Raw genomic sequence first — 22552 nt, forward strand, 5'->3', positions numbered from 1 at the left:
GCATTTCTAAAATGTGAAATATCATTGTGTGTCTGACCATAGACTATAATCTGTGGGATTATCAGCTGCAGCCTGCCAGAGGATCTGCGGGGGGGGGGGGGGGGGGTCATTCTGCTCGGAGAATGGAGATTGGAGATTTTGGCACAAAGACACAATCTCATGTCCAACCATTGCAAAAGCAAAGCCAAACTGCAGCATTACAGACTGTGTGTACTCTGCGCTCAGCTGTTCTTCAGCCACCAAACTGAAAAGGGAAAATTTGTGTAGCCTGCTCACAAACAAAACGTTACACCTGACGTGCCTTTTTCATGCTTCTACAAGACTAAGAGTCACGTAAGTGGCTCTGTGACGCAGGACTGAGGCATAGCAACGCTTTGACATAAACGCACGTAGCCTATAATGTTTGCCATGTTCACCATCTTAGTGTAGCATTTAGGTGTGCTAACAATTCCTAATTAGCACTAAACACAAAGTGATGTCTTCAGATTGCTTGTTTTGTCCAAGCAAAACCCAAAGATACTCAGTTTACAATAATATAAAAAGGAGAAAAGCTGCTTGACTGATAAGCTTCTTTTTTCTTTCTTATATTATTGTATCTTTGGGTTTTGGAAAGTTGGTCGGACAAAACAAGAGACTTGAAGACGTCACTTTGGCCTCTGAGAAATTGAAATTGGCATTTTTACTAATTTCCCATATTTTCTGGACAAATAATCTTCATATTAATCAATAATAATCAGTAGTTGCAGCCCTAATAGGAACCATGACTATATTCCATGTAAGGATGAACTGGTTGGTATAAGGAGAGACTTTCCAGGCTTGCTCAGTGTATACTGTTCTTTTAATTACTGGGACAGAGACAGTTATTTTACAGTGTTTCACCAAGCTTGCTCTTCTGTTTACTCATTACCCGAAACTGTCATGCGGGCGTTCTCCCTGGGAGGGGGAGGGGGGGTGGGGGCCTTCCAGCCTGCTATGCATCATCAAAACAGGTTTTGCTCAGGCAGTTATTGCCCTGGGCTGGTTAGGCAAAAACTAACTTTCAGGGCTTTCGGTTCGGCGCATACATTGAGGCTTGTAAACAGCAGGTGAAAGCATGTCATCATCCTCCCCTTCAGGATGCTGACAAAAATAAACAAAAGGCATATTTACAGTCTGCGGTTAAATATGCAGCTGGCTTCGCAGCGGGCTGCAACCAACCTCAACAGTAATTCTCAAACTGGAAACCATGGAGGAAAATGAGAATGTGGGTTTTTTAATGATTTAATGCGGAGTGTGATTTTACAGTGGAGATTCAGAGAGGCCAAACAACGGACCGATAAGAGCAGATAGTGTTATCTCCTGTGATCAACATGGTCAGATCCAATCAGGTCTGATAGCACTGGTCTGAGCATCCTTTCGAGGTTCGAGGGCAGAAAGAAGGGGGGGGAGGGTGTTGTTGATTTTTATTTCTGCTCTGTGTACTGGTTGTAGTTCCCTCATTCTCTATTAAAGATTAATCAAGCGGAAAGTGTTGAGGAACAGAAAGCCGGGTGAACTCAGCGTGTTTTTACAGGCCTCTGGACGCCCGACTGGTCCAGCGCGAGGAGAATGTGCAGCTGAAAGAGCACAAAGACACTGGGAATGTTGGAAAGTCTGTACAAGAGGAGCGAGCGAGGGAGGAGAGACAGAGACTGAGACTGAGAGGAGAGGAGAGGCAGCCAGACTGTGACTCTGGGTGAGTGCTGGCACTGGGAGTGGTGTTACACACTTGCAGTGTCTTGTTATCGTCCCTCAAGTCAAAAACAATCACACCTCTGACTGTGAAATTGCGAGACAGCTCTGTCACGAGAGATGAGTCACAACAAAACATTAAAAGATGTCTCTAGCAGAGGAAGACTCAATAGAGCAAAAAGCGGCTCTGACATTCATGTGAGTGGTAATTTTATTTAAGAATCTCCGTGACATTTTTCAAACAAATAAATATTTTTTCCGATTGTGCAGCAAAATAGTGCCTCAACCTGTAGCTAGCTCATGAAAGCTTTTGTATTTATTGTTGTGCACAGCCGGTGTCAGGCAGGTCTATTGGAGGAGAAATCCTCCACTGCACAGCAAGTGATGCGTTTCATGTTCCCAGCAGCAGAAACAGCACTTTGTTTGGAAATAAATAGAGAAAAAAATAATAAACTGAGCGGTTTGAAAGGGAAGCAGTAGCCAGCGTCAGTGATGAGACAAAGAAATAGAAGCTCAAATTCCATCCACAGAACTACTCAGGATAAGTGATGTGCACGTGGTTTGAATGAGGAGTGATTTTTTTTTTTTCGGGGGGGGGGGGGGGGGGTACATTGCAAAAAACACCACAGCAGGAGAGATTAGTGCAAAGATGTCAGCAAAAGAAGAAAGAAAAACAAGATTCCTGTGGATTGCCACTTGAAAGCGCACTCTAGCATGACTAAACAAAATGTAAGAGTTCCAGTCTTCATGTGAGAATCAGGCCGGGCGTTAGAGAGACAGCAGAGAGAAGAGAAACAGAAAGAGACAGGAAAGTACAGCTGTACTGAGTTCAGGGGAAACCCGGCCTGTCCTGACTTGGACTTGTAAGAAGCAGCACGTACACCTCTGAGTGGGATTTTAGTCTGAGGCCAAGGCTAGAGGGAATCTTTCCCAGGCACCCTTGCCATATTGGGAAGAGAGGAAGAGTGCATTAATGCCTCAGGCTCGCTGAAAGCCCAGACTGGCTGACTACCAATGGGCCCCGTGAGCGTCGACAGTAATACCTAATGGCCCTTACACAAGTTATCTCCAATCTGCGCTGACATTTTGACCACTTAAAAGACGCAGATACATGCAATGCTTAAACAGGCTACACCATGGCTGTTCAAAGGTGTAAGGCAGATGCGGATGCACGCAGTGGTTTCTCTCATTTGAATTCCATTCAGTCACTTTCTAATTGATTTAATTCTCCACATGGTCGGGACTGAACGCAGGGCAGAATACAAAGCGCAGCCAAAAGTTGCCCTCTGGCCATAAGACCTCCCTGTTTCTTTTGAGCGCTTCTTAAAACACTCATTCGTTCAGGGAAATGCAACACAAACACACAGGTGCACGGACACACAGATTTACGCTTAGTAATGACCTCAATTAAACGAACACCTCAACACCCCCCCACCCCCCGATTCTCACCCATCCTGTAAGGACTAGACCCGCCGGAAGAACCAGAGTTAATGAGACCAAAGTAATCAATGGTCGACTTCCATGCTGCAACAATGAATGCCAGGAGCGTCTTTAATAGCAATACACAGCTAACCCATGTTGGAGAAATGTGAACCGCGCGAGACACAAGCTGTTTAAATAGCCTCGCCTGGGATAGCGATCAATAAAGCTTTATGAACGGAGCCAGAGCGCAGCAGGCAGACTTCACCAGCAATTAAAAGGGAGACAATACTTTATGTGAGGAGGCTGTGAGCTTGGTTGTCAGGAAAAAAAAACAAAACAGCTGTATATCTGAGGAGGGGATGGCTTTTGGCTTAGGAAGAGCAAATGGAGGATGGACTGATGCAAATGTCAGGTCGAAATGAAACTAGTGGACTGTAGTTGCGTCAACAGAAAATGGCACAACAGTGAAATTCACGTCCACACGAAGCTTGGTCGACGCACGGCGGTCGAAGAGGATGCTCTTGGTTGTGTTTCGTCCATGGCGCTACGTATAAGACGAGGAAAGCTCTGTTGGCACGGATTCTATTCCAGCTCTCTGCTCCCTCAAAGGTCAGAACTGTCAAGATGGTTTTGTAAGGGGCCCACAGAGTGAATTCACGGGTCAATTTTTTTTACCACGGTTTAACTTTGTGACAAAGCGCGTCGCATATTGTCAATTTAAATCTGTGGGTAAATCCACTGATTGCAGCAATTTCACTGAAATTAAATTGATTTCAGTCTGAAATTTCTCTGTTATTTAATGACGGTTTGAATGAGCCCTGAGAGCCTGGGTGCTGAACTGGTGCTGCGGCTGCTTAGGTACATGAAAGAAAATTACCAAAAAAAAAGAAAAAATACACAGCTAGAATAAGGAAGAGGCTGGAAGAGGAGACGAGGAAAGCAATAAAAAAAAACAGATTCTAAATGAGGAACGATGGGAGACGTGGTTTTTTCCTCAAATGAAAGCCTTTTTCATATAAGTGTGAGCCAATTATTTTTCTTGTTGAGAGATAATATGAACATCTGTGTTTGCTGTGAATCAGTGAATAATGCCACACCACACAAGGACCTCTGAAAGCACACACAGTAGCACTTAGACACGCATGCTTACGAAACACACACACACACACACACACACATTTGCCCTGTGGGTTGGGTGACGTCAGTTTGTTTGTTAGGTGGGCGGCTCCTGGCTGAAGATTAAAGACGAACACTGCCAAAGGTGGTTTTGGGTTTTAAAGACGGACAGAAGCACAACATTCCCACTGCATCATTAGGCTGTTACTACCAACAGATAAGGAACTCCTCTAAGATGTGGCACCCGAGCCCCAGAGGACCCCAACCCCTGACTTGACAGGCTAAAGCTGATTTACTCACTGGGTCGACATGAGGTCCAAGAAAAAACAACATTCTTTCACCAACTGACCGTGCAACGTAAAAATATTCCCATCATCTGTCCCAGAAGTTAGTTTTAGTGTTTGGGAATGTTTATGGTAAAAAAAAAAAAAAGGAAGGAATTCCCCCTGGGAGGATCCCACTCAGTCCTGTGACTGGTCAGCAGTGTCGCCGGGCAGTTAGCTGGCACGAGCCTCCGGTCTGAGATGACTATACGATGAGATGCAGAGTCTCAGAGTAGCTCAGAGCTGTAAATCCATCCATGCTGACAAGACTGGGATGAAAGTGGAGCATGGAGCCTCATTGATGCTACTGGCTGCCTGGTATACCACTTTCCCAAGCAAGACGCACATTCATACGCTGAAGCCCAATCACACAAAAGATCATTGAGCACACAAAGCATGGATTGTTTGCAGAGAACGTCCTCGTCTGATGGCACAACACTGCTGACATGGATTCCCTTCAATGTTTTTACACTGACGTCACCAGTGGTTGTTTTTCAGAACATATCAGCACGATCAAATCTGACATTTTTAATACCTCGAGAATTTTATTCAGTTTGGAAAAGACCCTGAAAAAACATCTACAAAATCACAAATCCCTGAAACTCTCAGTTGAAACCTTGATGAATGAATTTCTTTCAGGGTTATAGGAGGGAGGTGTGGTGGCCAGCTGTTTAAACTCTGGAAACATTACTCTCTTTACATTAATGATTCATTAATTAATGAGCCAATAAAATCTGCAAAGGAAGCTAACCTTTAATATCAGAGCGGACTGTCTGCAAACGAAGAATCTTTATTACATTAGCAGACAGCATGTCTCTTATCTGGCCCGATACATTTGTCTTTCTTGGATGAAAACACTTAAACAGTTAGGGCAGTTAGAGAGGCAGAGAGGCACATCCTGTCTGAATTATCCATGCCCCCCACCCCACCCCCACCCCGCCCCCCCACCCCTTGCTGCAGTCGCCTGACCCTGGCCAGAGCATGGGAAGCACCAGCCACACACAGTGGACAGAGGAGAGGGTGGAATGCAAGCACAAGACACAGTGGAGAGACATGGCTGGCACCGAAGTTCAGAGCAAAGACAAAGATCATAAATAGCAGATGCCCCAAGCTAAAAAAAAAAAAAAAAAAAAAAAAAGCCCTAAAAACAAAGACATCCATCTGAAACTGGCTAGGTCAAAGCAATTTGTCAAAGAGGTGACTGCTGGAAAAGTTGGAGAGGGGAGCTGGAGGCAGTCCTCCCACGGTCGCAACCAGCGACAGGCACCATGCACAGCAGGGATGGATTGATTTGATGTCAGGGACGGTGCAGACAGAGACATGAAACTGTCTTACCTGACGTGTCCCACATGTTCAGCTCAATCCGCTGCTTGTCTATCTCAAAACTGGCTGTGTAGTTTTCAAACACCGTGGGCACGTAGTTCTGAAAATAAGGGATTTATTTGAGTTATCCAATTAAGAGGGACAAGATAAGCCTGTGTTTACACAGCCACAGGCTTCAGAGGAGTAGACTGGTGGGAATATCATATTTGAAACAAAGCAGCTGTCAAACAAAATACTGGCAAACATTTCACAGCAAAGCTAGAGCTGCAAATCCCTTTTGAGGATATTATAGAAATATAGGCTAGTGATACTGTAGCTCATGAAGACAACGCCTTAAAGTTTTATGGGCAGCACTACAGACACAATAAAAGTCGGTTTAGGCATTACAGGACTGTTACTGGGGTTTTACAGGCATTCATTACAGTTTCCTCCCCACCAGCTTTCTCCCTCTCTCTGTTTTAACATGTCTGTCTTTAGGCAGGTGTATGAAACCTGCTGAAGTTGAGCTGCCCAGTGGTATATTTTAATAGCAGGGCTTGTCACTCATTCACAAACTATCTCCTTCCTCTGCAGAATAAAAAACACGAAGTTTTGGCAGACCTACCTCTGGGTAACAGTCCTTGGCAAAAACGTGCAACAGTGCCGTTTTCCCACACTGCGTGTCCCCTACCACCACAATCTTACAGCGGCTGCCTAGACTGTCCATGGTTTGTCCGTCAGAGGTGTATTCTTGACGCGGGGATGGTTTGCATCCAGCATCCGATACGAGACGCGGCGGAATCGAAGGCTGGAAAGAAAAACGGGCAAATACATGCGCCGAGCCCGTGCGCTTTACCCAGCTCCTCCTGTCCGACGCGCAGCCCTCCGCTCTCTCTGACAAGAGTCTGTGTGACTGTGTCGGCGACCAAAACCTCAGTCAGGACGCGCGCAGCCCTCCCTGGTAACTCCGGTACTTTGATTACTGGCCACGCCTTCCTAATATTCACGTCTGAGTCACATCACTCACATTTAATAGGCTGCTCTTATGGGAAATAAAGCATCTGCAGGACAAAGTGTTCATAGTGACATTATCCTCTTTGCTGGCATCCTTGTAATTTGTCAGTGACATTGATAAATGGATTGTTATAACAGAGGGACTCCTGTTCTAACCTTATCATAAGGTTTGATATTAATAATTATATATTTTATTTAATTCTTAAACTAAAATGTCGTACTTTTTTTTACCTACTGGTCGATTCTAATTCAATTGATCTGTTATAGGAAGGCCTACACATTAGGCCTTGTTTGTACTTTTGCCGTGGTATATTTCTATACACAAAAACAAACAGTTCAGTAACGTAGCTGCTGCCATGTAGTGAAAGCCTTCATTGCAGCTGCTACTGGGTAGATTTCTGGTTCTCATCAGTCATCTCTGCTCCTGCAGCTCAGGTGTTTGATTCATCCAATAAACAGACACTACAGTGAATAAATCACACTTCTGTCAGCGGGCAGGGTGTGGAGTGATAATTTCATTACTTCAGTCTTGAATGCCGTGATGAACTGCTCTGCAGGAGGACTGGTATCCAGGAATATCAGGGAGTTCAGTAATATGTTAGAAATCTTCACATCATGATAGACTTATAAGTAGCTTTAATTTCTAATTAGAGGCTTGAACGTTTTAAATAAAAGTGCTTGTAAATTATGTTGTTTTTATAATTCATGTTAATAGTGGCAGCTGTTTGAGTGATAATCACTAAAGACCTATTTTCCTCTATCACTGTTGTGAAAGCAGCATAAATCCTCTGCGCATTACGCCTCTTGATTTAGTGCCAACATGACTTCTTAATGGAGATACAATAAATGCAGCGTGCACCCAGATAAAATAGTCCATCAAACCCAGCAGTCAGAGGTGACTGGGTTGTCTTTATGGGTCTCATCGCCTTGAGTTTAGCTGATGTGCCCCCCAACAGAGGAGTTAATGGTTTTGTGAATGAGATCATTGAATGACGCTGCTACCACGTGCCAGGACAGGTCAACACTGTTGAGTCATCTCTCTCCCCTGAAGACCGACACCGCCTCCTGCTGGACACGAGTGCTATTAGATGTAACTGTGCTCTGAACCATTATGGGAATTTGCACACTCATTAGAAAGGAGCTTTTATGTCCCATAGAGATTTAATTTAACAAATTGGGCTCGAGACTAAAAATCTTTTATTTTCATGAAAAAATTGTGTAACATTGGCTTCAATAGTGTCACATACAATCACATTGTGAATGATTTTGGATTTGCTGCAGGGACGTCACGCAGCTGAACAATTTTACTAGTGATGTGAATGTGAATGGCAGCGAGCACTGCACAGGGGTCAAAGTCATGGAAGTCCTGGGTGGGTTGTTGATTGTGCAATCCCTCTGACTCCGATTTTATGTTTATCGGGGGGGCAGCCAGTGCATTCAGAATGTAGCACACACTAGTTACATGTGTCTGCTGCTTAATGGTTTAGTCTCAAACACAAGGAGTGAAATGTTCAAATTCAGCCCATAGTCCAGGTTAGTTGTAACATATCCTGGGGAGAAATACAATATAATTCAAAGGATCATGACAAACATCTAATATTGAAAGCTTTTTATTCAACAAAATGAGTTTTTATCATAATTGGCGTGTGTGTGCGTGTGTGTGCGCGCGCGCGTGTGTGTGTGAGAGAGAGAGAGAGAGACACAGAGAGCCAAGCATAGTAGTTATAAGACATTTGAACATTATAAAACTGAACAAAATGTGCACCAGCTTCAACAATTGAATATGTGTGTGTGTGTGTGTGTGTGTGTGTGTGTGTGTGTGTGTGTGTGTATTGTTGTTACCTTACAGCCAACAGCTAAAATATTAGCACTGACAACTTGCATGAAAAAAATCTACATAGACTAACAATAAACATGCAACACAGTCCATGCTATCAAATACATATAAATAACAATATCAAAAAAACAAATAAAAAATAATTTCTTACCTCAAAATGAGTTTCCCCCTCTGAAACTGCCTGTCACAGGTTGCTACTTCCTCACATGTGCAATAAGGACTCAATTGAAAATGTATAGAGTAAATCAGATGATTTGTAACTTGTTACTTGTTACAACGTGTTACAACCATCCCTCTCCGCTACTGTAGTTCCTGGTTTGACAGAATAGGTAGATGCAATGGCTCAGACTGTGTCCTGTGAATCTGTGCTCAGTGGATTAAAGGTTAGTTTGGATGATGACTTCCAAAAACCTTGTTTGGACATTTCGGACAAAAATCAATGGAGCGCCTGTTTAGATTTCAAGCACAGTCAAAATTCTGTGGCAGCTTTTCTTTACACGTTGGCTCTTGTGGACTGGGTCTGTCACTTTTGCTACTTTTTTTTTTTTTTTAATTCCCTACTCCATGTGTTGTAATGGTGTCTGGTCCTGTAACCATGAAAACTTAAATATCAAAATAAGCCACTTCCAGAACATCCAGAAACTGCAGTTTGTGTCCACCACCTATATTTCCACCTTGTGCAGTCAATATAGATTCATGTGTGTGATACCACTCGAGATTACAAATGAGAGAGTTGAAAGTATCAGAACTACAATATGAGTTCTCATATGAATATTAACATCAGTAATTTGTCAGGGTTCATATGTGCGTCAGTCACAGTTATCTTTTTTCCATTCACTTCCACTGTAATGACGTTTCAGAGAGTTGGGATACGTTGTTTGCGATTTGGGGGAACTGATCCTTTAGAGTCAAAGTCGCTGCTCTGTCTTGGAGTCAACAGCAGGTGGCAGTATGTATTTATTATTAGTGCAGACTTCTGTATATTTTAGCCCAGAACCCCTCAGACATCATGGGACACAGACTAAAAGATGTTGTTGTTTTTTCATATGTGGACTGAGCAGGAATCTCAGGAAACTGCTCCAGTTCCTCATTTTGGTGTTGAATACATTAGACATTTCCCATATCAATTAAAATTGCTTACTGGCTGCATCTCCTGCCTCTGGTGAGGTGTTTTTCTTGTTGAAGATACTGGATTTTTCAGCTGGACATAAAGGACGCTAAAGATCATGCACCCAGTGTCGGGCATTTTGCAAACAACAAAGGCCAATGACACTTTCCCGTTTACAAAAGCAATCACATGAATGCGTAAATGGTGGGTGGATTACACTCACTCTCATGCTGACTATTCAACACAGTCTGCCGCACCTGCCAGCAGGTGGCTGTCTTGTTCTGCATCGCCTGTATATCAGTATGACTGTGCTGAATAGTTCTGTGCTTGGAGAGGCTTCGGTGGATGTTGTACTCCACCAGTAAACTCATTACACTGATGCCGGAGTAAAGCAGAGACGATGGTGCCAGATCACTCAACGGGAGGGTAAATGCAACGGGGAAAAAATGACTCAAGGACCAGATTGAATTGGTTAAGAGCCAGCATGCAGTGATTTCTGGTTTCTAATCTCTCGCTTTCTGTAAACGTGCCAAGCAGAATTGATTGCTCTTATAGACCTCACTGTGAAATGAACAAAGCTTCGTTCAAACTCAGTGCTTCAATTTAACTTCTGCAAAAGACAGTAGCATGTGTGCTTAACATTTCAAGTGTGTACCATTGGTACCAACTGCAACTGCAAAACCTGAGGCCTGTAATACCCTCATGAGGGGCAAGTTTGATGGGACGAGAGAATGAAGCTGATGCTGTGAGGAACACACAAATACTCTTCATGGGGGAAGTTAGAGCTGCAGACATGAGGTTCTGGACCTCTCAAGTGGTCTTGTGGTTTTAGGCATCACAAGATGATTAACAAGATAGCACATAACAAACATATCTTCACACATATCTTCAGCATCCTGTTCCAGGATGTTGTGTTAAAACGCAAAAGAGGAACATTTATGTTTGTGTACCCAGTTTGAACGGACCAATAAGACATTTGGACTCTGTAATACTTTGAGTAATAAGCAGATAACTCACCACAGCCACTAAACCTGAGGGTGTTAGTATTTCTCACATTTGCGGTAAAATTCATGCTGACTGCATCTGTGGGATTTACACGGTTTGCCATTATTCCTTTCTCTGGATTTGTTGTAAATCCCAGTGTTTGCCCAGTTTTAATAGAGATGAAAATATCTGTATTTGTAGCTCAGACACACACACACAGACAAACACACACACATCCTCAGAGACCGTCCAGACATGCTGCCTGGAAGAGCGGTGGCACTGTACTTTATTCAGCCCGAATTACACCACTGAGCAAAATTATGCATTCAGTAACCTACTTAGACAAAAGAGGAAGTCTCCAGACTCCACCAGGTGTCCAACGCAGAGCGCATCTCTGTTGTGGTGTGCTACTCCTGTGCTCCTTTAACCACATACATTTTCTGTGATGGATACGTTTTCAAACCCTGTTTAGCTGCTGGAACATGGTCTGAAATTTTCTTCTTGGCCCAACAGTGAAACTAATGAGGAAAACTTTTACATTATGCTTCTCTTCTAATCCAAACCTGCAGTCCAAGTCATTTTCCTGACTGGGCCTCGCCGGTAGATTACCATAGCAGCCTTGTCAGAGTTAATGAGGAGGAGAGCCACTCTACAAGCACCCGCAGCAGACTGATGTTTATTCAGAGTGGCTGGGTGCAGTTGGCGGGGAAGAACAGACAGTCTGCCTTGTAACATTTTGCCTGTGTCAAAGCAGCAGATCAATAATGCTTGCATCCTACATCATTAAGCCCCCTGTGGGATATTGATTGGGACATTTAGCGTCAGAAGTTGCTGAGTGGCACTTTACGGCCACAAGGTGTCTCACCACTCCTCTTGTGGTCTCGCCCCTGAATAGACACAGAACTGGTCTTTCTCAGCTCTGTGGGCAAAAAGCTGGAAAATGTGAACTGACTCATGGTTTCATTTTGTGACACATATAACACGGAAACAAAGATCACTATAAAAGTGCGTTTTGCATGCGTTTCGTTCACACTGGCCTTGCAAAACACACATAATAAACCTGTGAATTTTATGACAGGCCCCGTGCCCTTGTGTATTAGCTTTTGATGGAGAAGTTCATCCGGCTCCTGTGGCCGTGGATGAGGCTGAATAATACAAAGCAGGTTATATCGTTTAATCAAAAGCTGGCGTGACCTCAACGCAAGCTCATATTTTTCTGAGCTGCCTTTTCAGGGAAGTTACAACAATGAACCATACGCAGGCCCAAAGTTCCTGCAAATCCTACTGCAGAACAGGCAGCATAAACAGACGTTTCCTCTGGCTCCCACTGTTCCAGCAACACAACCCTCACTGTGAAACATGCAGCAGTAAACAGCCAGAAGTAAGCAAACAAGGCTTGATGAAAGACATATTAATTCATTAACTGTGTCAGTAACTTGTATAATTCATCAGATCCGAGGGGCAGAGGCGCACTGTACTCTGAAGGCATGACAAACAACAGCCCCAAGATGAAATATTCATGTGCAATATTGACTTTATAGTGGCATCTTTTGTCTCTCAGTTATAATCATCTTAATCTGTGGCTTTATTAGAAACTTTTCTATGCTTGGCAGCTATTTATTTCCTCTAACCACATCACCTTAATAATCTAATTGAGACTTGCAGCAATAAACAGATTTTGCAAAGGGCTGGTTTCAACTTTATTTGCCTTTCAGCCATCATGGACATTTCTGCAAATCACCTCTCTGCTTGATGCAATATAGGCTCAACATAAAGCCCTACCCCAAAGAGCCAAACCCACCCCATCACACACGCCAATCCTGGAGTTTCATCGGCTCTCCGTGTTTTCCAGCCTGCCTCTGTCTCGTCCCACTCACACACTCTGTCAGAGCGCGGCGTTGACAGCCACTGGCCACTGATCAGCCCACTTGGTCGGGGTTTGTGTCTCCATGCAAGACTGCTGAAAAAGAAGCTCTGACTCTCGCACTTTCTTTGATTTTGCAAAGGCAAGCAGACGCAGCCACACAACACGCCCGTCCACGGCAACAAAAGCATAAGAAGTGAAAAGCCTCTAAGTATTTTTTTCCTAGACTCACCAGTGTCTCACAGCTCCCTGCACAATGTCTGGAGAGGACGCACCTGCCCAGCAGCAAAACGCCGTGGACCAGAAGCAGGAGACCAAACCAGCGGAGGAGCCCAAAACCGAATCGCCCAAGACGGAGTCCGCTCCCGCCGCTGCCGCCGATGCAGCGGCTACCCCTGCGGCGACCACCGAGAAGGTCCCCGAGGAGGAGGCGTTCACCTACCGCGCTCTGGTGCTCACCGGCTACGGGGGCTATGATAAAGTGAAGTTGCACGTGAAGAAAGGCAAGCCGACGCTCAAGGCCGGAGAGGTCCTGGTGCGGGTCAAGGCTTGCGGGCTGAACTTCGCCGACTTGATGGCCAGACAGGGGCTGTACGACCGGCTCCCATCCCCGCCGGTCACCCCGGGAATGGAGTGTTCCGGGGTGGTGGAGGCTGTAGGGGAAGAAGTGACAGACAGAAAAGTAAGAACTCATGACTCTCTGCTTTTTTTCTTCCCACTTTAAGTCACCTTTTATTATACTATATTTATGTGAGTGTATGTTTAATTGTTTGGATGGATATTGGTTTCGCTTCGCTTTGGTGCTGAACAGCTACATCTGGACATGGGCGTGTCAGGCTGTGCTCGCTGCTCAGGCAGTTGCAGCAGTGTTGTGCACTGTCATTAACAGTTTCATGATTTAATTAATTCAATTGTTGTTGACAATTAGGGTCAGATAATCAACACATAAACAGGCTAATACCTAAAACTTGCTTTATAGTTGATGTTTGATGCGTTTGGCTGCTCATCCATTCATTCACTCCTGCGTAGGGAGGAGGCAGCATCTGTCTGTCTCAAAATGGAAAGCGTTAAAGCCTGGTGGTGTGTTCGTGATGCGTTTTATGTCTTTAGAAGGAAGCCAAAGTGTGAAGATGACAGGAGTTGAGCACAATGAAACCAGCAGCAGGTGTCGCCCCTCTTGTCTCCCCGCTTTTCCAGATTGTGCTGCCTGTGCGCAGCGATCAGCGACTTCGTGTATAAGCCACGAGACAGAAGAGTTGCTGGGTGGAGATGGACGCAACATGTGTGTTGTAAATCTAAAGTCTCAATAAGCACAATGCAAAGCCGTGGGATGCTTTCCACCGCCCTGGCTGCACCTACGCTGCGTGAGTTTTGATGTGCGCCAGGGCGCGGAGAGCTGCGTCAAGTGAGCCAGAGACAGCCACGATAAAACCGGAAATTAGACTGGTCCGCCTTCAAAATTAAAGCTTTAAAGTCGCTTTAAGAGTTTTTTTTTGTCTTCTTGTGGCAACAAAAGAACAGAAAATGAAAATATGAAAACCATCATACAAGAAGGAATTGTGACTATGTAAAATGATAAAGTGTGATACAGTTTACTGGAGCTGCAAAAATATAATACAGTAGGCCTACACACATAGGCTGTAGTCTGCAGTTGTACCTTATCCTTCTTAGGCCTGCATGGCTCTAAGTACAACTGTAAAAATAGCACTGTGGATGACAGCAATGTGTCCTATGCTTTGCTGCGCTCGCTTTCCAAAATGTTGATGAATAAAGGACTTTTATTTTGGAGAGTTTGACGAGCCACAGTCATTAATATGGCTGACTTGACACCGGTGGCGAGCGCGGAGTCAACGACGCCTTTTGTTACCGGGAGCGACGGTGGCGCGGAAAGGGCGAGGCGCGACGCAACAGACAGCATGGCATGAGAGATGGGATCACTCGTCCTCTTTGTCAACAGAGAGTCAATCACATCGGTCGTGTAAAAAAAAAATACAGTCATCAATATGTCGCGATTTAAAGTTCAACCCCCCGCCCCCCCTCGCGCTCTCACACAATTAAGCCAAGTCAAAGAAACAATCAAATAAAAATTACTTAGACTTTTTCTTTCATGTTCAGCCACGAGGATAATGTGCTGATCGGAAGAGGATTATTTGTCGATTTCTTGCATTGCATGATGAGTCACAGGCCCGCGTGTGTGTGTGTGTGTGCCCGCGCGCGCATGTGTGTGTGTGTGTGTGTGTGTGTGTGTGTGTGTGTGTCTGTCTCCTGGCTGCATGGTATCACCAAGGCAACGCCTTCGGTAAGACAATTAAGCTACAAAAGCCCAAAATGTTAACACATCAGCCGGTGTTGACTCACGCCGTTTGTTGTTATACATTTTCTCACATCAGCCATAAACCCCCCACACACACGCGCGCGCGCTGATTACATGTAGCGGTGCAAGTGCAGAATCGGTGCATCTGGCTGGGAGTGGCACATGTGTCTGTCAAGTGCGGATCCATGTGCAGAATAATGGGGTGTGATTGGTGATGGGTCAGCCAGGGATCACAGAAGGTTAAAACACTTGTGTCTCTAAAATACTTTATTGCTTCTTTCCACATTGTCGGTGATGTAGATTGGATTTAAAGGTCAAGCACAACACACACACACACACACACACACACACACAGCTTGTCATCAAGGCCTCACACCTCCACACCCCTCTTGTATACCTCAGCTTATAAAATTAAGAGCCAATCTTCCTAATGGATGGAGATCTCTGAGATCTTTTGGCAGCTAACTCAGAGGGAATGTGCTGACCCTGATGGTACTGGATTTTTGGGAGGCAAGTCACTCGCTGCAGCTTCACCAGTCTGCCTCTGATTCCCAAACACACACAAATACACACACACACACACACACACATATATATGCACTCAAAGACATACAATAATGGGTGTGTCTGAATGTTTGCTCAGAGCTATGCCATTTAATTAGATAGTGCAACATAAACATCAGTGGCTGGGCGAAGTGTGATTGATTTTTATTTCATCTTTTCGACATTTCGATACAGTTCTGAAACCTAATGTTCTCCGATGTCAGTGCCTGCTGCTTTCCCACACGGACATGAGAGACATTTGAGAGGCGAGTCTTCCAATAACTGCGGCTGAACAAGCGTCCTTTTAAAAGGACAATAAAGTTGAGTGAAGTAATAGCTACTACAATGAGCTCACCCGAAATGACCTAGGAGGGAGTGCAGGGGGGGAAAGTATAACAGTGAGTAAGCGAAGAAAGACGGGAAACATCACAAATCACAGCGAAGCTCCTGTGACACCAAACATCAGCACTTTTTTTTTTTTTTTTTTTTCCCTCCAGACCTCTCATTTTTCATGCTCTCTCTCCTCTCTGTGAGTTTTGGTAGGATCTGACCCATATGTTCTCAATTACCTCCCTCTGGCCTACATTGTCAGTCTGGTATTTCCTCCATCCCTCGTTCCCTCTCTCTATCTATCTCTCCTTCCTTCGTATAATCCCTTGATTCTTCCTCCATCAACTGTGCTGTGGGTGAATCCCTTCTGTCATGCCATCCACTCTCCTTCCCCTCATTTTATACCACTCTGTCCTTCGGGACGTCTCCCTGTCCTGCTCTTCCATCCCGCATGTCCCCTTCACTTGCGTTCACTCTCTACATGGCCTGCTGACACTTGGCCATAAGCCGCTGGGTTAAAGAAGAAAATCAGATGTTTCTATTTTGCATGATATTTTGCACATAGCAGCATGTAGGTCCTCCTGTCACAGATGTTGCGCGAGCTGGGCGTGGCTTCTCATCTAACCATCATACAAACTGTGATAAAGCACAGCAACACTTACACTGACACCAGGGAGATATTATCTTTTCTTTTAATTACGTTTACCGGTGCCATGAGGGCTGTGTGGGTGTTATATTTAAACTTCATCTTCTGCCTCAACCTGACTCAACCTTTTTTCTTTTTTCCCTGTTAATTTTTTGCTGAGATCATCAAATCTCCAAAGCCACAAAGCAGCTGACTTGGAGGCCCCACATGCCCCAAAACTGAATCACCGTCTGATTAAGTCTATTCATATACAGTTAACTGGAAGTGTCTTTGTTCAGCTCCCCTCTGCACCCATAACCCCGGCCTTGACTATATGCGATGCGTGAAGGCTCAGAAAGGAAATGCAAGACGCGCTCGTGTGTCACACTGTGAAGATGTTGTAACAGAAGTGTCACAAGGCTTCGTTGGCTTGGCCTTGAATGTTCCTAACCAGTTTCTATGTGACTGACAGTAACTCTCATGCTTTACGTGGGCATGGAAGAATAGCTGCAGATGCATTTGAATGTGATGTGTGAGTCATGTTTGTGTGTGTGTGTGTGTGTGTGTGTGTGTGTGTTTCCTGTAAAAGCCTGAACTCCTCCATCTATCGATTGTGCCACACTGTACCCCCAATTAAACCAGCAAGGCTGATGAGTTTGAAGACTAAAAGAACAGAGGGGATGGAGATGGGAGAGTCAGCATGGATAACAAAGGGAAGGAGAGAGAAGTGGCTCACGGGGAAAAAGTGAGCGTACAGTTTTGGAAATAAACCGAATGACTCGGCCTCAGACAGAAAGATGCGGGTATGAAAGAGAAAGCGAGAGGGAGATCTCTCTAATTGGAGTGGATAGACAGCGAGGCGCATGGCTCCCTCCAGACCATTAGAGAGGCCCGGGTAGAGAGGGTTTGTTCCCAGGAGGAGAGAGCTTGTCTTATGCTCAGCCATGGGGAAGAATCTGGCAGGGACTCTGATGAGTGGAGAGAAGCCAGGGGAGAAGATGGGCCCCATTGTCCTGTCTCGCTGATGAGGAAGAGGGGATACGGGACACTCCTCGCGAGGGAAAGAAGAAAGAGGACGGTGAAGACAGAAAGAGACAGCGGAGGGTGAAGAAATGGGGATGAAAGAGGGCGCGTCAAATGAAGGCGGAAAAAAACGAAGCGCAGACAGGATGAGACCGGAGAAGGGGAAGGAAGACGTTCTAAAGTTGTAAGAGGAAAAGCAGTCAGGAAGTGAAAGAGAAAGAAGGGAAGAGAAAAAGTGAGGAGAATGGAAACGGGGCGGGAGGGGAGAGCGGTGTCAAGAGAGGTGGATAAGGGGGAGGAAGAAAACAGGAAGAGGCTTATAATGCCGCAGTCGTCTCTGTTTCCTGTGCTTCTCGAGTGGGCTCTCCTGATTGGTTAGTTAGGGCGCTGGGGGGGAAGTTTACATCAGGGTTCGTCCTTCTGGAAAGAGACAGTTGTGTATCGAAGGATCCTGCTTTGATAAGGATAGTTATGGAGCCGAAAATGACAACGTGGAGATCAGGACGTGCAGCGTATTTAATGACGCCCGTGGCTTCCTCACCGTCACAACAGTGGCTCTGAAGCATTGAAGCGGCTAAATCTTAGATGATCACCACATATTTTATCACATGAAGAGAGATTCTGACGTCTCTGCTATGGTCAAACTTCAGCCGAGAGAAAAAAACACATTAGCTTCTCTATAAAGTCAACGCAGCCTTGGTTACTACCCTCTCTCTGCTGTGGGTCATCGCTCTCCCTGTTTGCTTGCACTCTTCAAGAGCAAACTGTTTGAGGTTTGTTGGACGAGGTGGCTGCATGTTTGCATGTCTGCCGTTGTTGTAAGCAAAACAATAAACCACATTCACACTGTTCCCGCTGCACTGTTCGTATCATGTTGCCAAAGAAACAAGAAACTGTGAGGCTGCAGATGGAGGGATGCTCCAAACTACATCAGGCTCTGGTGGTGAAACCTCCTGGGGCATGGAACCGTCAGTGGATCCTCATTTATTCATTTAGATATTGTAGGATTTCGTTTTTTAAAGTGGTCATAAACTCTAAGTTTGCCCTATGCTGTCATTGTACCGGAGATTGAGCTCTGACCCCAGGACTTGATTCCTTTTTCCAAAAACAAATAATTATAGAAAGCAAAGTTTTAGCCTTGGCTTAGTAATAACCCAGTTTCACTGTTGGACATGTGGTCCGTACAAATTAGAAGAGGATAATTACAGAGCAGTCCAATATCTCACTGCTTCTCCGGTGCATTAGAGCTGTGGCTCCCAACCCTTTTGTGTCAGATGTAGCCCGGTCATTGTCCCGGTCAGATGAACTCAAGCACCCCTTCAGCCGTTTACAACCCACCACTGATGCAAGTGCATGATTTTTTTTTTGAACTATTACTGATATAATAATGGATGTTTCAATATATTTTTACACAAGTTGAACTGTCAGTGTTTAGCTCAGTTTGGTTGAAGCTGGACATCTCAGCCTGTCCACCGGCTATTTCAGCCATTTGTCCATCAGTATTAGCTAACTGCTATTGTTCAAACACTGTGATATTTTTGGCACAACTTGTGATGCTTAAGTGTTTTCACTGACTCAATATTTGGACATGTTTTTTTTTTTAATCAAATTAAAATTTCTGTTTTATCAAATTACTGGAGCCAAACACGACATTAGCATGACATTAGCTTTCATTAACTGAAAATCGGTGCAGATTGATTGAGAGCCCTTTGCCTCACCTTTATTCTCCCTGTTCTTTCTGCTCCAGGTCGGTGACAAGGTGATGGTGCTGAACCGCTTCGGGCTCTGGCAGGAGGTGGCGGTGGTGCCGGCAACCCACACCTTCCTCATCCCAGAGGGCATGAGCTTCGAGGAGGCAGCGGCCCTTCCTGTCAACTACGTCACCGCCTACATGATGCTGTTTGATTTCGGCAACCTCCGGCCCAACCAGAGCGTCCTCGTCCACTCTGCTGCAGGTGCAGAGCCAAAATACAAATGCATACATGCACACAGGGGACACATTAACTCTCTTATTTTACATCAGCCTCAGGTTGGGGTTGGATGCATCACTCTCCATGAAAGGTCATTAATTTCACTGATGGGTGGATTCGATATAAATTGATTAATAATTAATTCAAAAACTAAAACAAACATTGTTTTCCTGTTTACTGCAGTAGCTATGAGTAACTGTTAGTGACTCAAAGTTCCAATATAAGTTCATGTTGAGATCCTGCAGCAGAAAACCACATTTAATCAGTTTGATCTCAGTGTCAGCCCAGCTTCTCTGACTTCTCTGTCTTCAGGAGTCACACAGTAGAGTCTATTAAAAATCCCCTGCAAAACCTCAAGACAAAAAGACACAAACTTGTGTGGTGGCATTGAGGAAACATTCTGTTATATTTACCAGACTCCTTCCCTCTCTGCGCCTCCTGTTTATGCTATTCTTTTCTATATAAATTATGGCTGCTGTAGAAGGCCCCATTGTTCATTAGTATAAGATATGGCTCAGCGAGTGCACTGTCTGCACTAATACTGGAGCACCTGCCACCTGGACTGTAAGGTCAAAGTTCAGCGTGAGTGGGTGGGAAAAAAGATGGGGATTGAGGGAGTAGAAGCACCTGTTTTGGGGTGTGATGCACGGAGCCTGAGAGCATTTGATTTTGCTGTATTTACACAATCAGGCCAGCTGGAGAGAATGGAAGTACATTAGCCAAAAAAAAAAAGGAAAAATTGCTCTCGCCTTGTTTCTCTCTCTCGCTATCTGCCGGTGTGCAGCTCTCACTTTTCCTCTGGTTCCCACTCTTTCTGTGCAAAGGGAGTCACAAAGAGATCCCTTGACATTTGGGACCGTGAGTAGGTGTGTAGATGTCGGAGGGATGTAAGCAAGTAATGAAACCTGAGCCTGTTTTCTATCTGGGAGACAAAAAAAAAAAAAAAAAATGACAGAGAGCTTTGGAAGAACGCCAACCCGTGTGGATGTGTCCCTTGGCATTAACACAATAATCCTAAAAATGAATGAATTCGAAAGATTAACATTAAAATGTAGTTTCCCCAGAGCTGACTGACAGCTAACAGACTCATAGTTGTGGGATCGGCGGTCACAGAGGAATCCCAAATGTTTTCGTACACACAATATCATCCCGCTGATGTCACTCATCCCTGTGAACACAGACACATACTGCCAGAGGTTTTGTGAGCGTGTTTGCTATAGGAGGAATGCTGTGGACGTGTGGTGTAAGACACTTCTCCCTGCTGGTTCGGTGGAGGCGGCGTCTCTGGTTTCTCAGGGAAGGCTGCCAGTCTCGGCTCGCCAGCTGTCCGGACATCAGGATTGTAAAAGCACATTACTGAGGCTATGACAAAAACATTTGCTTAACAGTCTGCTCGCCTGCTCTCTGTCATTCTCCGCATGTGTAAATAATTATCATACTGTACGCTCTGCAGTGCTGCTCTGCCGAGACCTCAAAGCTTTGTAATAGCTACGCACATGACGGTAATGCCTCTCGCGAAAAAGGTGTCACCGGTGAGTGAGATGTGCACATTGTTCTCTCAGCACCGTCTCCCTGGGCTGCATGGCTCACATGGTGCTAGATGCTGAGAGTGTGTGTGTGTGTGTGTGTGTGTGTGTGTGTGTGTGTGTGTGTGTGTGTGTGTGTGTGTGTGTGTGTGTGTAGAGAGGGGGCAGGGAGTCCCACCTCTGAGTCTGTCAAAATTTCTTCCTGATGTTCTCTGATTAGAGAGATCAAAGGTATCTGCTGTGACAGGCCCAGAGAGAGAGAGAGAGAGAGAGAGAGAGAGAGAGAGAGAGAGAGAGAGAGAGAGAGAGAGGGGAAACAACATTGTGACTGTGTCTGTTTGTCTGATATTTTTTATATTATGAAGGAAATTGCAGCCAGGGTTGCACATTACTTACTAAATGTATTCCATTACTGGAGCTTTTTATTTCCACAATATTATAATCAGCAATATAGTGCTGAATCTATAAATCAAATTAAATTATTTTTTAACAATTAACACTTTTGATAATCAGTTAAAAAGTTTTATATCAAGCAAAAATGTTGCACATATGAGGTTTTGCAGTTTTTAGATCATTGTCAGTTGAATATCTTTGCATTTTGAACAGCAGGTCAGACAAAGCAAGCACTATGAAGACTTCAGTGCTCTCAGAAACTGTACTGGGCTTTTTCTCAGTAGTTTCTCACACATTATGAACCAAACAATTAGAAGATAATAAAAATAATTGTCAGTTGCACACTTGAATAAATGTAACCAAAGGGCGTGGTTCAATCTTTGGCTTAAAAATAACTTTTAGAAACCTGAAGAGCCTTTCAGTATTTCATAAGAAAAAAAAGCAACAAAATAAATAGTTTTGTGTTGTCTGTTAAGTTTTTCTCTCATGACTCCTCAGATTTATCTTGCCGCCCCTCGTGAGCATCCTGACTGTGCTCTTTTCCACCACGTATTCTAATGACTTGCAGTTACTTTGAAACCAACCCATTCACACATCATTTGTTTGGCTGTAATGCGTCACATGAAGATGTGGAACACCACCGCTGTTACCTCACTTGAAATTCCTCTTTCCACTTCTGAAGTTTTCCTTTTTTGGTGTCAAAATCAATTCTAAGGAACACATCAGAACACAAAGCGTTTTTTTGTTTCTTGATTATGAAACATTAATTAACAAGTAGTCTGTTTCTACTCAACCCCGCCCACAGCTCCGTGAACACCCCATCCGACCACTGACAGTATTAGTGTGTGGTTAAATGGCTCTGCTTCACCTCGTCAGACTGTCTCACAAGTCTTTGCAACTGGCAATTGCATATGAAGCCGTATATCCAGCTACTCAGTAATAATGTTGTGTCTCCTCACAACACTGCATTCCTGCTAGACCAGTTCATGTTGAGTTGAGCAAAGACACAGTGGTGAGCTTTTGCACCAGATTAACTGGGCTTGTTTGCACAGCCGAGAAGTAGCGGCGGTGCGGAGCGCGGACCCTCGGTCGCAGGGTTCAGTTAGGTAATGGCGATTTTTATCGTAGGCCCGTGTGAGATCGACAGC

General features: G+C 44.6%; 2 protein-coding genes and 1 long non-coding RNA gene across 3 annotated transcripts in view; 2 read left to right on the forward strand and 1 right to left on the reverse strand.

Annotated features, from left to right (window-relative positions):
- Window positions 1-1760, forward strand: part of LOC130185655 (uncharacterized) — a 61320-nt gene extending 59560 nt beyond the window's left edge. The window contains exon 3 of the long non-coding RNA XR_008830186.1: window positions 1553-1760. This is a non-coding gene — a long non-coding RNA (uncharacterized LOC130185655). The remainder of the gene's footprint in view (window positions 1-1552) is intronic.
- rnd2 (Rho family GTPase 2) overlaps window positions 1-6824 on the reverse strand; it is a 29011-nt gene extending 22187 nt beyond the window's left edge. The window contains exons 1-2 of the mRNA XM_056402238.1: window positions 6499-6824; window positions 5907-5994 (exon numbers count right to left, since the gene is read on the reverse strand). Coding sequence (XP_056258213.1) covers window positions 5907-5994; window positions 6499-6600 — 190 coding nt within the window. The 5' untranslated portion in view covers window positions 6601-6824. The remainder of the gene's footprint in view (window positions 1-5906; window positions 5995-6498) is intronic.
- Window positions 6825-12693: 5869 nt separating this feature from the next.
- vat1 (vesicle amine transport 1) overlaps window positions 12694-22552 on the forward strand; it is a 30680-nt gene continuing 20821 nt past the window's right edge. Inside the window, exons 1-2 of the mRNA XM_056402590.1 lie at window positions 12694-13362; window positions 19263-19470. Coding sequence (XP_056258565.1) covers window positions 12937-13362; window positions 19263-19470 — 634 coding nt within the window. The 5' untranslated portion in view covers window positions 12694-12936. The remainder of the gene's footprint in view (window positions 13363-19262; window positions 19471-22552) is intronic.

The sequence above is a fragment of the Seriola aureovittata genome, chromosome 17 (assembly GCF_021018895.1).
Source record: "Seriola aureovittata isolate HTS-2021-v1 ecotype China chromosome 17, ASM2101889v1, whole genome shotgun sequence".
Lineage (NCBI taxonomy): Eukaryota > Metazoa > Chordata > Actinopteri > Carangiformes > Carangidae > Seriola > Seriola aureovittata.